General features: G+C 64.3%; 1 protein-coding gene across 23 annotated transcripts in view; it reads left to right on the top strand.

The window, feature by feature from the left end:
- NCOR2 (nuclear receptor corepressor 2) overlaps positions 1-13,291 on the top strand; it is a 183,099-nt gene that overhangs the window by 83,312 nt on the left and 86,496 nt on the right. For 22 of the 23 annotated variants that reach the window (XM_030336915.1, XM_030336912.1, XM_030336908.1 and 19 more), the window contains 4 exons: positions 4,773-4,945; positions 5,860-5,953; positions 8,745-8,923; positions 12,296-12,350. In XM_030336915.1, the coding sequence (XP_030192775.1) occupies positions 4,773-4,945; positions 5,860-5,953; positions 8,745-8,923; positions 12,296-12,350 (501 nt within the window). The remainder of the gene's footprint in view (positions 1-4,772; positions 4,946-5,859; positions 5,954-8,744; positions 8,924-12,295; positions 12,351-13,291) is intronic. The other variant, XM_030336910.1, reaches the window with a different exon arrangement.

The following is a 13,291-nucleotide window of genomic DNA, read 5'->3' as shown; positions in this document are numbered from 1 at the left end:
GGTGGGTGGGATTCTTGAAAACGGGTGTCCCATCTTATTCATTGAGTTAAATGTGCAGCGAGGACCTGCTGAGAGCCCGGCACAGGGATGGGCAGGGGAGACGGAGAGAGAAGGGCCACGTGGAAGGACGGGGTGGGTTGGGGATAGCCTGCATGTCCTGGGTGGTGACCTCAGTACTGAATGGGAATGACTAGGAAGGACCAGCTGTGTGGAAATCTGGAGTGTCAGGCAGAGGGCACAGCAAGTGCAAAGGCCCTGAGGTCAGAACCAGCTCGGGTAGGCTGGGACAGCATGTAGTAGGTAAGTCTGGAGTGCAGTTCGTGAGTTGGGGGCCGCGGTTGATGTAAGTGGTGTGGGAGCCAGATCACCTAGAAACACTCACCTTCGACCAGGATGGAACATTCAGATTTTATTCTAAACCCGATGGGACCCTTAATTTACTCTTCTAAGTACATAGTGAACAACACGAAGTCTTTATTTTGAGAATTTTCGAATAGGAGATCTGACAAATACAACGAACAGCACGTAGAGTCGATCACAGTTCCTTTGCTGCGTGCGTGTTCGCATGAGTGTGAACCTTGACCGTAGTTGTGTTGAAGGGTGGGAAGCAGGTGCCGACACCCGGACCCCTCTCCCGGGCACCTCCACATGTGTCTCCTGAAGGACAGGAAGTTCTGTCGCCACCACCCCCAAGAACGGACAGGGTTCCCGGTGATCTTCCAGCCGTGGCCACACTTAGAGCCCCAGCCGCCCTGTCTGGGGATGGGGTTCGTTTTGGACGGGGTGAAGAGTTTTTGCTGTGGTCACTTGGGGGCCCCTCGAGGGTGGGGTGGGGAGAGTGCTTATTTAAAATAGAGCAGCCGGAGACCGGTAAGAAACACGGGTGGCTCCGAGGCCGGGCTGAGCCCATGTCCGGAGGCCCCTGTGTTCAACGGGAGGGCGTTTGGAATGAGCCTGTTCTTTTTTGGGTAACATTTATTTACTTACTCTGAGAGCAAGAATGGGGGGGGGGGGGCGGGCAGAGAGAGGGGGAGAGAGAATCCCAGGCAGGCTCCATGTTATCAAGAGAGGAGCCTGACGCAGGGCTCGATCCCACGAGCCCTGAGATCATGACCTGAGCTGATATCGAGAGTTGGGCGCTTAACTGACTGAGTCGCCTGGGCGCCCCCTGCCCCTCCCCCTCCCCCCCCCCCCCCGACCCCGTTCCTGTTCTTCTGTAAGGAGCCCAGAGCTCCTGATGCATTGTTTTCAGCAGGGACGCGGAGGGGTTTGGTCCAGATGGCTCCCCCAGACCTCTGACCTGCACGCCCCGCCCCCACCTTGAGCCGGCCCCCCTCAGATCACGGAGCCCCCACCCCTTAGAGGTTCTAAGGACCACGAGTCAGCTGCCCACGCTGCCCTTCCCTGGGAAGCTGAGTGTGGCCCCGTGGGAGGCCCGACCGGTGGGTGGGGTGGCGGTGAGGCTGTGCTGTCAGCACAGGGCCCCGAGTTCGAGCCCATCCACCGGGGCCTGCCGTGTATCTGGGAGCGCGGTCTCGCCCTGAGCCTTGCCCCTCCTGCTCTGTGAAATGGGGTGGGGTGCAGGGAGGATTGAGGTGCGTGCTTGGGCTCCTGGCGAAGGGGGCGCTTGTGACAGTGTGGTGGCCGTGCGGGATGGGTCAGGCAGGAGGTGGGCCCACCGTGGAGGGAGCCCTGTGTCCTCAGGCTGCTGTAACAGACTCCCACAGATAGGCAGCTGAAGACAACGGAACTGCGTGCTCCCCCAGCTCCGGAGGCCAGGAGTCCGAAGTCACGGTGTGGGCAGAACCGTGTTCCGGCCGGGGGCTCTAGGGTGGGTCCCAGCTGCCTCTCCCAGCCTCGGGGGCCCAGGTCCCTGCGGTCTCTGCCTCTGTTTCCACAGGGTCATGTCTCCTTTCCTTCTCTCACATGGACACCCGATTATGTGATTTAGAGCTCTCCCTAACCTGGGATGACCTCGTCTCAGGTTCCTTTTTTAATAAGGTCAAGTTATGTGTAGATTCTGGGGGTCACCATTCAGCCACCACAGAGGGCACCGGCTGTTTTCTGCACAGTCTGCCTTTCCACTTTCCCCCGACTTGTCCCCACTCTCCTTGTCATTTACGTGGCTGAAGGTTTGCTCACCTCTCCCACGTCCCTGCACCTCTGAGTTCCCCGTTTTCTGAGTCTGGGCTTTTCCTGGAGCCGCCCCGCATCCGTGACTTGCTTACGTGGCCCGAGGCTGAGCAGGACGGGGTCGGGTGGGGGGACAGCTGTCGGTCGTCACCCTCAACCCTCACCAACACGAGGCGGGGAGGGCAGGAGCCCTGGCGCTCAGCAAAGCCAGGTTCTGCGACCTGTCCCGCTGAGCCCCGCGGGGGCCCTGTGCGAGGATGTGCCCTCCCTGAGGTCAGAGGGACACGGCTGCCCTGGGCAGCGGGCTCCAGCTGCCCTTCTCTGACGGCACCCTCCTTTCCCCGTCCCGTGGCCGAAGCCTGGGTTCCCCGGTTGTCAGGGAACTCCATTTCTCATCAAGCCCCGCCTGGCAGGGCAGGAGGGCCTCAAACTCGGCCCCGCTGATCATCTGGGGCAAAGCACTCCGCTTCTGGCCTCAGTTTACTCCTCCGTTCGGTGAAGATATTAACACCCACCTCCTCGGGCCCTTGAGCGACAGGCTTCGCACAGCGTGCTCATCAGGGTGGCGCACGACGGGCGGTGGGCGCTCAGAACGAGACCCGCGTGGGACCGCCGGGGCCTTGAAGAGCCCAAACGATCCTGAAAATGCGCGGCGGGGAACAACTGCGGGAGTCACCTCGGGTTTCAAAACGCATCACAAAGTTACAGCAATCAGAGCACTGTGGTCGTGGCCCAAGGACAGACCCGGAGAGCAGTGGAGCAGGAGGGGAGAAGGCCTCACGCCGTGGGCAGGTGGTTTTTGACGGGAGGCCAGATGCAGTCAGCGGGAGGGGGTGGGCTCTTCACACACGGTGGGGCTGGACCCCACTCCCAGCCCCGACGGAAAAAGGCTAATTCGCAGTCCGTTGAAGGCCCCCCGGTGCAAGAGCCAAAACTGTAAGATTTCTCCGGAAAAACACGGCGGGGACTCTCGGTGACCTCGGGTTTGCCAGCGGGTTCTTGGGCACGACACCGAGCGCACCCGCGGCAAGAGGAAGGCGGGGGCGTCGGGCGTCATCAGCGTAACCGTCCGCTGCTCCTGCCGGGATCCCAGGCGGCCCTGCTCCCGGGCCTCCGCGGAGACTTGTGCCCGGCTCTGTCCCGGCCTCCACCGTGAGCCTGAGCCCGAGCGTGGGGCGAGTTTGCTTCCTGCTCTGGGCGGCGGGTCCACCCCGCGGGGGCCCCACGCAGCGGTCGCGTCCCCGGGGTCCGGGGTGCTGCCGTCTCCCACACGGGGCACGGTCCCGAGGCCCCCCGTGAGCGGGCCCAGACCCTGCCCGTCTTTCCCGGTAACTGCGTGGTCTTCCTCTGCTGGCTGGGTCTCCGCAGCACCACCTCCCCGCTCCGTCAGGCTGAGGACAGGCTCTCCGGCAGGAGGCGTGGCTCTCCGGCAGGAGGCGTGGCTCTCCGGCAGGAGGCGTGGCTCTCCGTGCCCCGCGGGGGCTCTCCGTGCCCCGCGGGGGCTGTCCGCACCACAGCGCCCCAAGCGGCGTGGCCGTCGTCTGCCGCCGGAACCGCGTCCTCCTCTCCAGCGGGGTCATGGGGCCCCGGGAGCGGGGGGCGGGGGGCGGGGGGGTGCTCTCCCGGGGGGGGGGGGCTCTCCCCCCCCCCCCCCCCCCGAAGCCGGCCTGACCACCGCCCGGGGGCTCCCGCGCTGCCGGGTCTGCCAAAGACCAAGGTCGCAGGTTGCCTGAGTCGGGCTGGAATACGGGGTGGGGCGAGGTGTCCGGTCACGAGGACGAGGGAGGCATTGAGAGGGCGTTCAGGCGAGACTCCTGGACCGTGCCATCTGTCCCGCACAGCTGTTAGAGACCGGGAGGTTGGGGTCTTACGGGCGGCTTATCGCTGCCCCCCTGCTGGAGACCCAGGTCACCTTGGAGATGTGGAAGCCGGGCAGCTATGGTCCTGCCTGGGCAGGGGTCCTTTCTCTGAGGACACGCGGCACTGTGGGTAGACGCAGAGAGGGACTTCCTTGTCTAGGAGAGACGGCGGAGGCCCCTCCGTGGATGCTGCTCGGGACTTTCACGATGACTCCCTGGACCCGGGACCACGGCTGAGCTTGAGGCCAGGGAATGGGGAACTTTCCAGAAAGGGGATGCTTTCTAGGGGCCGCCCCAAACCTGACAGACACCCCCAGAGCCTCACGGTCCCACGTAACTTCCTTCCGTGGTGGGAGTGGTCCCTGCGTGTGCTGTAGCCCTTTGCCACATGACAAACGTGTCTGGGGGACCGGGGTCGGAATTTTAAGTGCTACGTAGTGTGATTTGAAGTTAGCCGCTTGTAGCTGGTGGCTTTTGCATCGGACGAGGCATTTCTAGAAGGAGGCCAGGCCGGTGGCCCATCCCCCAGGGAAAGAGGCAGCCAGGCGCTCAGGGAAGGCTGTGCGTTTTCTTGGGGTTAGGGTCTGCCCGGGTCTTCGCGTGCTCCTGCCGTGCGTGCTCCTGCGCGTGACTGTGTGTGTCTGGATCTCAGCCCGTCTCCGTGTGCCCGCGTGAGCGTGCGTGCCCGCGTGCAGCGCCGGCGGGGAGCACGGAGCCGGGGCCTGGCGCCTAGGGGAGGACCAGCCGCTAAGCGGTGCTCCCGCGCTGTGCATCCCCCAGGAGCAGAAGTTCTGCCAGCGCTATGACCAGCTCATGGAGGCCTGGGAGAAGAAGGTGGAGCGCATCGAGAGCAACCCCCGGCGGCGGGCCAAGGAGAGCAAGGTGCGCGAGTACTACGAGAAGCAGTTCCCCGAGATCCGCAAGCAGCGCGAGCTGCAGGAGCGCATGCAGAGGTGAGCCGGGGCCGGAGCCCGACCCTCCTCCCCCCACCCCGCCCCTCCTCCCCCCACCCCGCCCACCGCCTCCGTTCCTTCAAGATACCTCAGGGGCCTGGGTCAGGAAGAGCCCGGGCTGGTGTGAAACAGCGAGCGCAGCAAGGGCTCAAACCGGCGATGCAGGGGCCGTATCGGGCCCCTGGATGCGTCGCTCGGAGCCTGCTTGGCCTTAGTGCCGATTAGAAACTGAGACACGTTTTGGCGGAGCGGTCTGTCCTTCCCGCGTGCCACGGGCTGGTACCACCCAGCTGTGTTCCTTCACGTGGGCCGCGTGGCCCCTGAGGGCAGCAGAGCCTGAGATGCTGGGTGTGGATCGAAGGCCAGGGGACCGCCCGCCTGGCTTTGCGGCCAGATCAGGGTGCTTGCCGGTCTCCCCTGGTGGTCGGGAGGGCTGCGTGGCAGGGAGGGCCCGGCGCACAGTCGGTTGCCTGGGGGCGTGTGGCTGTGCTTTTGCTGTTACGCAGAGAGGTGACGGGTAGCGGGCAGTGACAGTGCCCCTTCCGGGCCTCCTGGACGCTCGCGTCCACGTCTCACCGGTGCCTCCCCCCAGGCCTGAGAGCCGGGTGTGACAAGGGAGGGAACTGAGGCAAAGGTCCACACACATGGATCTGTGGGCTGGGCTTCGGGGGCATCCGAGGAGAGGGCAGGACTGAGCGTCTCGGGTATTCCTGGGTCAGGGCTGGGGCTCCTGGACGCCCCCAGCCTGGGGCGGTCCCTGTGGGCATGGGAGGCCTGGCCCCTTTCCGCCTCCCTCCCTGCCGCCTACACTCTGCCCTGCGCCTGGGGAAGTTGTGGGCTCGGTCCGCGCCGTGGTGCCAGCCGGGCCCCTGCTGCCGCCGGCCTGGTCCTGAGGGTGTCCCTTTGGTCTCCAGCAGGGTGGGCCAGCGGGGCAGCGGGCTTTCCATGTCGGCCGCCCGCAGTGAGCACGAGGTGTCCGAGATCATCGATGGCCTCTCCGAGCAGGAGGTAAGAGCGTGGCCGTGACCCTGGCCTCGGCTTCGCTCCCCCGCCCCCCACGCGTGGGAGCGTCCTGGCGGGAAGCAGAGCTCACCCAGTGGCTGAAATCGAGGGGCTTGTCCCTGAAACGTGGGCAGAACCGGTGCAGGGCATTGAGGCCCGGCGGGAGTGGCCGTCCATCGCCTGCCTCCCGCCTGAAGGTCGAGCCGAGAAAGGCGTGTCGCTGGGCTGTGGCCATCTGGCAGGACGTGGCCGGGAGGGCCACAGCGGAGGGGGGCTGGGGGACGAGTACCCCTGCCTCTCGCGCCTCCCGGTGCCTCCCACTGACTGAGCCCAACCGGAAGCCAGAGGCAGGGGTGCCTGAAAACTGTGGTTTCTAGGCCAGCCTCTCAGTGCCCCGGCTGGGGGCGGTTGGACAGTTCCCAGCACGCTGACCGTCCACCAGGCCGGACCCCCAGCCCTGCCAGCGTGAGCACGCTCTCCTTGTCCCCTGGGGGGAAGACGGGGGGCTGGACAACCCGAACTCAGCCTGAGTGACCCCGGCCGTGGTCTGGGGGCCCAGAGATGGTCAGGAAGCAGGGAGACGAGGCATTTGCCCTGCGGAAGTGTTGTTGGTAGCCACCTGGTCCCTTCCGGGTCTTGGGGGCCAAGCTTCTAACGTGCCAGGCCCCCACCCTGCTTGTTCCCGACAACACGGTGGACACGAGGGCGTGTCGTGGAAGGAGGGGAGTGCGTTCCTCTTCCCTGGGGGACTTGGATCCAGTAGCGTGGCTGCGGTTCATTGTGGCAGCCACCAGCGGCACGTGGCTGTTTACGTCGAAGTTAACTAAAAGGAAACAGAGCTGAACCTTCGGTTCCTTGGTCACATGCGCCACACGTTCGGGGCCAGGCAGCTCCGTGGGTTGGTCGCTCCCACGCTGGACGGGGCAGGTGGCTTCTGGGCAGCTCTGCCCTGGCTGCCGATTCTCCTGTGCCATAGACTTAGGAGTCCTGGGGGACAGGCGCCCCGTATAAACTGGAGATTTCTAGGCCCTACCCCCGGAGGCTCTGATTTAGCTGATCTGGGGTGGAGCCCAGGACTCTGAGCTTTTACCAAGTAACCCACATGATTCTGATGCGGGTAATTCAGACTGTCTGGCCACGAAGAGAGACCTTCCTTTTAAAACTTCACGTGGCGGGCGGGGGCGGGGCTCCGGAGTGGCTCATTCGGTTGAGCGTCCAACTTCGGCTCGGGTCGTGGTCTCACGGTTTGAGAGTTTGAGCTCCTGCGTCGGGCTCTGCGCTGCCCCCCCCCTCTCTCTGCCTCTCCCCTGCCCCTGCTCTTTCTTTCTGTCTCTAAGTAAATAAATAAAACTTAAAGAAAAAGTGACAAAAGTACCTTCACGTGGTACGTCCCTATTTCGGACGCCATTCGGTCCTCAGAAAGCAGAACTCGGAGAGCCTTTGTCCACAGTCACGCCTGCGGGCTTGCTGTGGCTCTCGTCCCACGGATGCTATCTGTGGCCATGTGCACATCCCACAGGGGTGAGGACCTGGGTTCACTTTGCCCCGGAAGCAAGAGGAGGGTGGGGGGCCCTCTCCCCAGTGTTTCCCGCCTGAAGGCCAAGGGGGAGGGGCATCGCAGTTTGATGCAGTGTTCCCGTCCCCAGCCCCCAGCCCAGAGGCCTGCTTCCCCAGGTCCTGGCCACCGGCCTCCTGAGGCTGTTGAGGGGGTGGCCTTTGGGGTGGGTGGTCAGAGGGGGAATTCAGGGCAGAGACTCCCTGGGAGGGCGGGAAGGAGGGGGCCGGGTGGGAGGAGAGACGCCCTATCCTTCGGGAAGCTTTCCACAGTCACAGCGTGCAGTGACCATGCCGTGGTCCGCCATCAGTGCCCCTCTGGGAGGACGACGGCCGAGATGGTAGTTCTGGAGGGCTGTGCCAAGTGCTGGCAGCCTCAGGCCTCCGGGGCTGGGGGGGGTCCTCCTGGGCCGGGCGCAGGGCTGTGTGCCCCTGCTGGGATTCCAGATGTTGAAGGAGAGGTTGGCTGTGGGATGCCGGGCAGCGGATCCTTTGAACTCGCTGACCTTGGCCGTGCTGGGCCCTCGCCTGCCTCCTCAGATGGAGATTTGGGGAAATGAGCCCAGCTGAGTGGTGGCTCGGAGCCCCTTAACAGCCATCCCGATGCATCATGAGCGAGCCCGCCCGACTCCTGCCCGCACGGGGCTGGCGGGCTGGATCCCAAGCCGATGCCAGGGCTGGGGAGGGTGGCGGGCAGGGGGTGGGTCCGTGCCCCTCCCCCCCCCCCCCCCCCCCCCCCCCCGGCCCCTCTCCCTGTCCCGTGTGCCCTCGGAGCCTGGATGGCCAGGCCCGTCTCCTGAGCTGGTTTGGCCCAGCTGGCTGAACATCTTTCCTGTCGTGTTTTACGGCAGTTGCATTTCCAAAGAGAAGATTCATTGCCCCCCTCTCGCTGCAGATAAGGCGGCTGCTGTGCTCCACATTTAATTTACAGCCCCGTCCACCATAAACCTGTCCGGGGCTGCCTTTAAATTCTCTCTCCGCCGGCATGGCCTGTTATTATTTTTAACTCATCCTTCCCTCTGTCTCTGGCTCCGCCTTCCCCCGCCCTTGCTGGGGACGCTGGCACCTTCACCTGGGCCCCCCTCCCCCAGCTGGGCCCCCCCCCCACCTGGGCTCCCCCCACCTGGCCCCCCCCCCGGGCCCCCCTCGCTGGCAGGGCCCCTCCCGCCCCTCCCCCGCCCTGTCCCCGGGCCGCCCCCTGGAGCCCTCTGAGCCGGGCCCCCCTGCCCTGTCCTCCCTCCAGAACCTGGAGAAGCAGATGCGCCAGCTGGCCGTGATCCCGCCGATGCTCTACGACGCTGACCAGCAGCGCATCAAGTTCATCAACATGAACGGGCTCATGGACGACCCCATGAAGGTGTACAAGGACCGCCAGGTCATGAACATGTGGAGCGAGCAGGAGAAGGAGACCTTCCGGGAGAAGTGAGTGGCCCCTGGCCGGCTGTGGGCCTCCGTGGACCCCTCCTCCCTCTCCTGTCCTGGGAAGCACTACCTGGTGAGGCGTGGACGGGCTCCCTGGGGCCGCTGTGACAAGGGACCATGGGCCGGGTAGCTGGCGGCAACAGGAAGTTTGTCCCCACTCCAGCGCCGGAGGCCACAAGTCCAAGATCAAGGCTTCCTTGATCAGGGTTGGTTCCTCCCAGAGGCTCTGAGGGAGGGGGCCCCCTGCCCCTCCCCCGGCCTCGGGGGCTCCCGGCCACCTTCCTCCTCCCGTGGCTTGTGCGCGCATCGCTCCCTCTCTGCCTCTGTCTTCACGTGGTCTTTCCCGTGTGTCTGTCTGTGTCTGCCTTTTCTGTAAAGACCCCGGCCGTGTCGGATACAGGGCCCACCCTACTCCCGTGTGACCCGTCTGAACTGGTTGCTTCCTTAGAGAACAACTTTCCAAATCCGGTCACAGTGGGAGGGTCTGGGTGGACGTGAAATTCGGGGGACGCTGTTCAGCCTGGTACAAAGTGTCCAGGGCAGCCTTATGTGAAACGGGGCTCTGTGGGTGGGGAGGACGAGGCCAGAGGATCTCGGAGGTTGGGCCGGAGGGTAGGGGTGTGTGGCTGGCCGATGGCCCTTTGGTGTCATTTTGAAAGCGGCTGTTCGTTGAGCACGTGTTCCTTCCCAGACACCGTGCAGATGTGTTTTCAGGGGTTTTGTGTGTTTGTCCCTCTTATGCCTCATAAGAGCATCATCAGGCCATCCTCATTACACAGGTTAGGAAACAGAGGCTCAGAGAGGGTAAGACACTTAAGGAGGGCCACACAGCTCACAAACGGTGGAGGACGGAAGGTGGACAGAGGGACTCAGACTCCCCCAGCTCCAGGGCAAGGGCTCAGCTGCAGTGAAGAGGCTCGTTGGGGAGCGGGAGGGGGCCAGGGAGCCGGAGAGCTTTGGAGAGCAGAGGCAGGAGTTGCGTGCCAAGAGATGAGGCCTGGGGTTTCTGAAACGAAAAGAACAGAACGACCCGAGTGTTTGGGGGAGACGGGTGAGGAGCTGGTAGGTGGATAAAATCCTCGTCCCCTCCACTAAACGCAGAAGTTGTATCCCATGGACCCACGTGCCGGGCGGAGACCCCCGTGAGCTGGGCGGGCGGGAAACTCAGGCATGGGCGGAGGGCTTCACGCTTGGCCAGAAGGGGGTGTCGGAAACAGATTCTGCCTCCGGAGGAGGCCTCGTGGCCAGGGGACGCGACCACGTTCTGCAGCCGCCGGCCGGGGCCTGGGGCTGTCTCTGCCCTTTGCGGGGTCAGGTGGCCCAGAGTGCCTGGGGGGGCGCTGGGCAGGGATGATTCTGGGTGGTGGGCAATGCAGGGGTGATGTGGCCGCACCAGAACGGGGAGGTGCAGGAGGAGCGACTGATGAGGGTCGTGGCGGGAGACTGTATTTTCTGGACTAGCTTTTGATGATGGAAATTCTAAAACATCCGTGAAACTAGAGGGACGGTTGAAGGAGGGCCCGAGTGCCTAGCACAGCCTCAGCACCGCGGGGAGCAGGGCCCAGGGGCGTTTGGGGTTGAGCGCTCAGAGGCAGAAAACCCCGTGACTCGGTGGCTCGTTTCTAAGTCCTCACAACCACATATGTGGTTGTGCCAGGGTCAGGTCCCGCGGGTACCCTGTCGTCTCATTTTAAACCAGTGACGGACCACAGGCACGGATGCTAGCACTTACGCCGCGTTAGGCGTTTAAATTCCCCCGGCACGTTTGATGTGTTTATTTATTTACGCTTTCTTTAAAACGAACAGACAAACAAAAGAGAGGTGCTTCTGGGGTGTTTTCTGTGTTTCATTCTTTGTGGAGAGTTCACGTTTGCTCGTCTCACCTAATGATTTCATTGTTAATTCAGAAGAGTGGGGCACCCGGACTGGGCTGCTGTCTGCTGAGCCTCAGCTTGGTGCCACGTGTCCTTCCGGGAGAGTGGTCGCGGTCAAGGTTGTCAGGGCAGGACTGATGGCTCTCGGGCCTCCGGAAGTCACGCGCAGTGGCCTAGAGCCCCACCGCTGACAGGCTTTGTCACCCCCAGCAGCCGCGCCGCTTCTCTGAGCCTCAGTTTCCACATCTGCAAAGTGGGTATAGCAACGGCGCTTCCCTTGTTTAGTTGCCGAGAGGTGCCCAGTGTGCAGGAAGTTCTCGGTGATCGTTGGCGGAAGATGTGGATACAGGTGCAGGTTGGAGGGCGGTGGGAGAGGTGAGCTAGGGGGTTCCCAGGATTGACACCTGATCTCCTGGGACTCCGTCTCTTCTAGGAGAAACTCCGAGGAAGGGATCTAGGTGGGAAGGAAATGTCACTGGGGCAGGGAGAGGGAGGGGAAGGGGACTCTGTCTGGAAAAGAAGGGCGTTAGGCCGGCTCCAGCTTTGCAAGCTGCCTGAGGCAGGATCCCAGGCGGGGAAGCCTGCCACTCTGACTCTTGGCTTCCTCCTGGAAGAGAGAAGAGGCCGTTCCGGATTCTCCGGTGTCTGGTTGGGGAGCAGGGGAGGGGCCCGCTGGCCTCCCGCCCAGCCATCTGGAGGGCCGGGCGGGAGAGCACCAGGCGCTGGCCCGGGCTCCCTCGTGGGACCCGGGGCCCCCGCCTCGCCAGTGGCTCCTTCTCTCCCCGGAGGAGGCTGCGCGGCTAGTGGCGCATCGTGGGGACCGGCAGGCCGAGGCTGGGCCGGGGCCAGGGACCCCACCCAGCCTCCCTGGGGCCCCCGCGGCCGTGACCCACATCTCCGCCCCCGCTGCCCGCCTGCTCCCGTGGCCCTGACATTTCAGCCTTGCCGAGTCTTTCCCAGTAATTCTGCCGGCTTCGCGGGAAGCCCGTTGGTGGGGTGCCAGCACCCCGCACCCCCTCCGGCGTGAGCCCTTTCTTGCCGCCTCCCCGCGGGCACGCAGAGCCCCAGCTCCCCGCTCTCCCGGGGAGGCTGGCGGTTCTCGGCCTGACCTGTGGCCTGGCTGCGAGGGCCCGCGTGGGCCGGGCGAGGCCCAGCTTCCCAGACCCGGCCGGAGATAGAAACAAAGGCATTTTTTACAAGGGGGGGAACCCCACCAAAGAGCTGCGTGCAGTGTCCTCATTTTTCCTGGAAGCCGCCTCCAGCAGGACAAACAAATATATTTTCAAAGGCGCTAAAACCAGTGACTCACTCCAAGGAACGCCCTCTCTCACCCTCGCCCGCCCGCCCTTCCCACACCCCCCTGGGCTTAATTGCTCCGAGTGGGGCGTCGCCCGCCCAGCCGGGCCCGCGGAGATGGCAGGCGCCCGTGTGCTCGGCGCCCGCCCAGCCGGGAAGCCCCCCGTGGCCGGGCCTTACGCCCGTCCTTCTCCTTCCGCAGGTTCATGCAGCACCCCAAGAACTTCGGCCTGATCGCATCATTCCTGGAGAGGAAGGTGAGTCGCTGCCCCCACGCCCAGACGCCGGCCCGGCCGCCCTGCCCGCTCCGCGCCTCTCCGGGGTCCGCTCCGGTGGGCGGCCCCTTGCCCTGGCGCCCAGGGCCCTCCCTCCCTGCCCGCAGAGCTTGCCCCTTGCTCTGTCTGTCCCTCCTCCCCTCCTTCCCCCCTCACTCCTCCTGCTCCCTCCTCTGAGAAGCAGCCGCAGGCCCCGCCCCTGCTGGCCCAGGGGGCGGAGCACCAGGCCCAGAAACCCGGGAGAGCTGTGCACACCGGCCTCCCCGGCCAGCGCCTCGGACGTGGCAGCGAGCGTCCCTGCGGATTGGGCACAGGTTCTGGAAGCCATGCTGTGCCTGGCGCCCCAGTTACGGCTTTATAGGCGAGGGTGGCGTTCTTCCAGGGGGTTGGGCCCTCCGAGGGCCACTCTGTGCTTTCCGACACCCCGGATGCCAGCCAGGCGTGTGGCCAGTAAGTCCTCATCCCGCCGGGACGAACATTCCGTAGAGCTGCTGCTCAAACCCGAGCTCGCCCCCAAAGCCAGCCAAAGGCAGGGCCCCTTTTCACTCCCGGCTGCCACTCTGCACCCTTCGTTGGGCTGGGCAGAGCCCGGAGAAGCTGGGCGGGGTCTGGATGAGACCCTGTGCCGTCGGGCGGAGCGGGAAGGGCGTCCAGCAAGGCTCACTTCTGGGCTGCTGTCCCCGGGGGGTTTTACGCTGCACTCCCTTGAATCAGGTTCTTCAGAGGCGGGGGCACCTGCCCACGCCTAGCCCTACAACATGCCCAGCTGCTGGAGGCCTCATGCTTTTCAGTCGAGGGAGGGCCGTCTGGGCAGGAGCCACGCAGCTATTTTAAAGTTGAACAGTTGTTCCCAGTGTCTGCCCTTAATGAGCTGATAGCCATAGGAGGAGGCAGACGAGGCAACGCGGGGAGATGAAATCTCT

Source organism: Lynx canadensis, chromosome D3 (genome assembly GCF_007474595.2).
Source record: "Lynx canadensis isolate LIC74 chromosome D3, mLynCan4.pri.v2, whole genome shotgun sequence".
NCBI classification, from domain to species: Eukaryota; Metazoa; Chordata; class Mammalia; order Carnivora; family Felidae; genus Lynx; species Lynx canadensis.
This window is presented reverse-complemented; position numbering and strand designations above follow the sequence as displayed.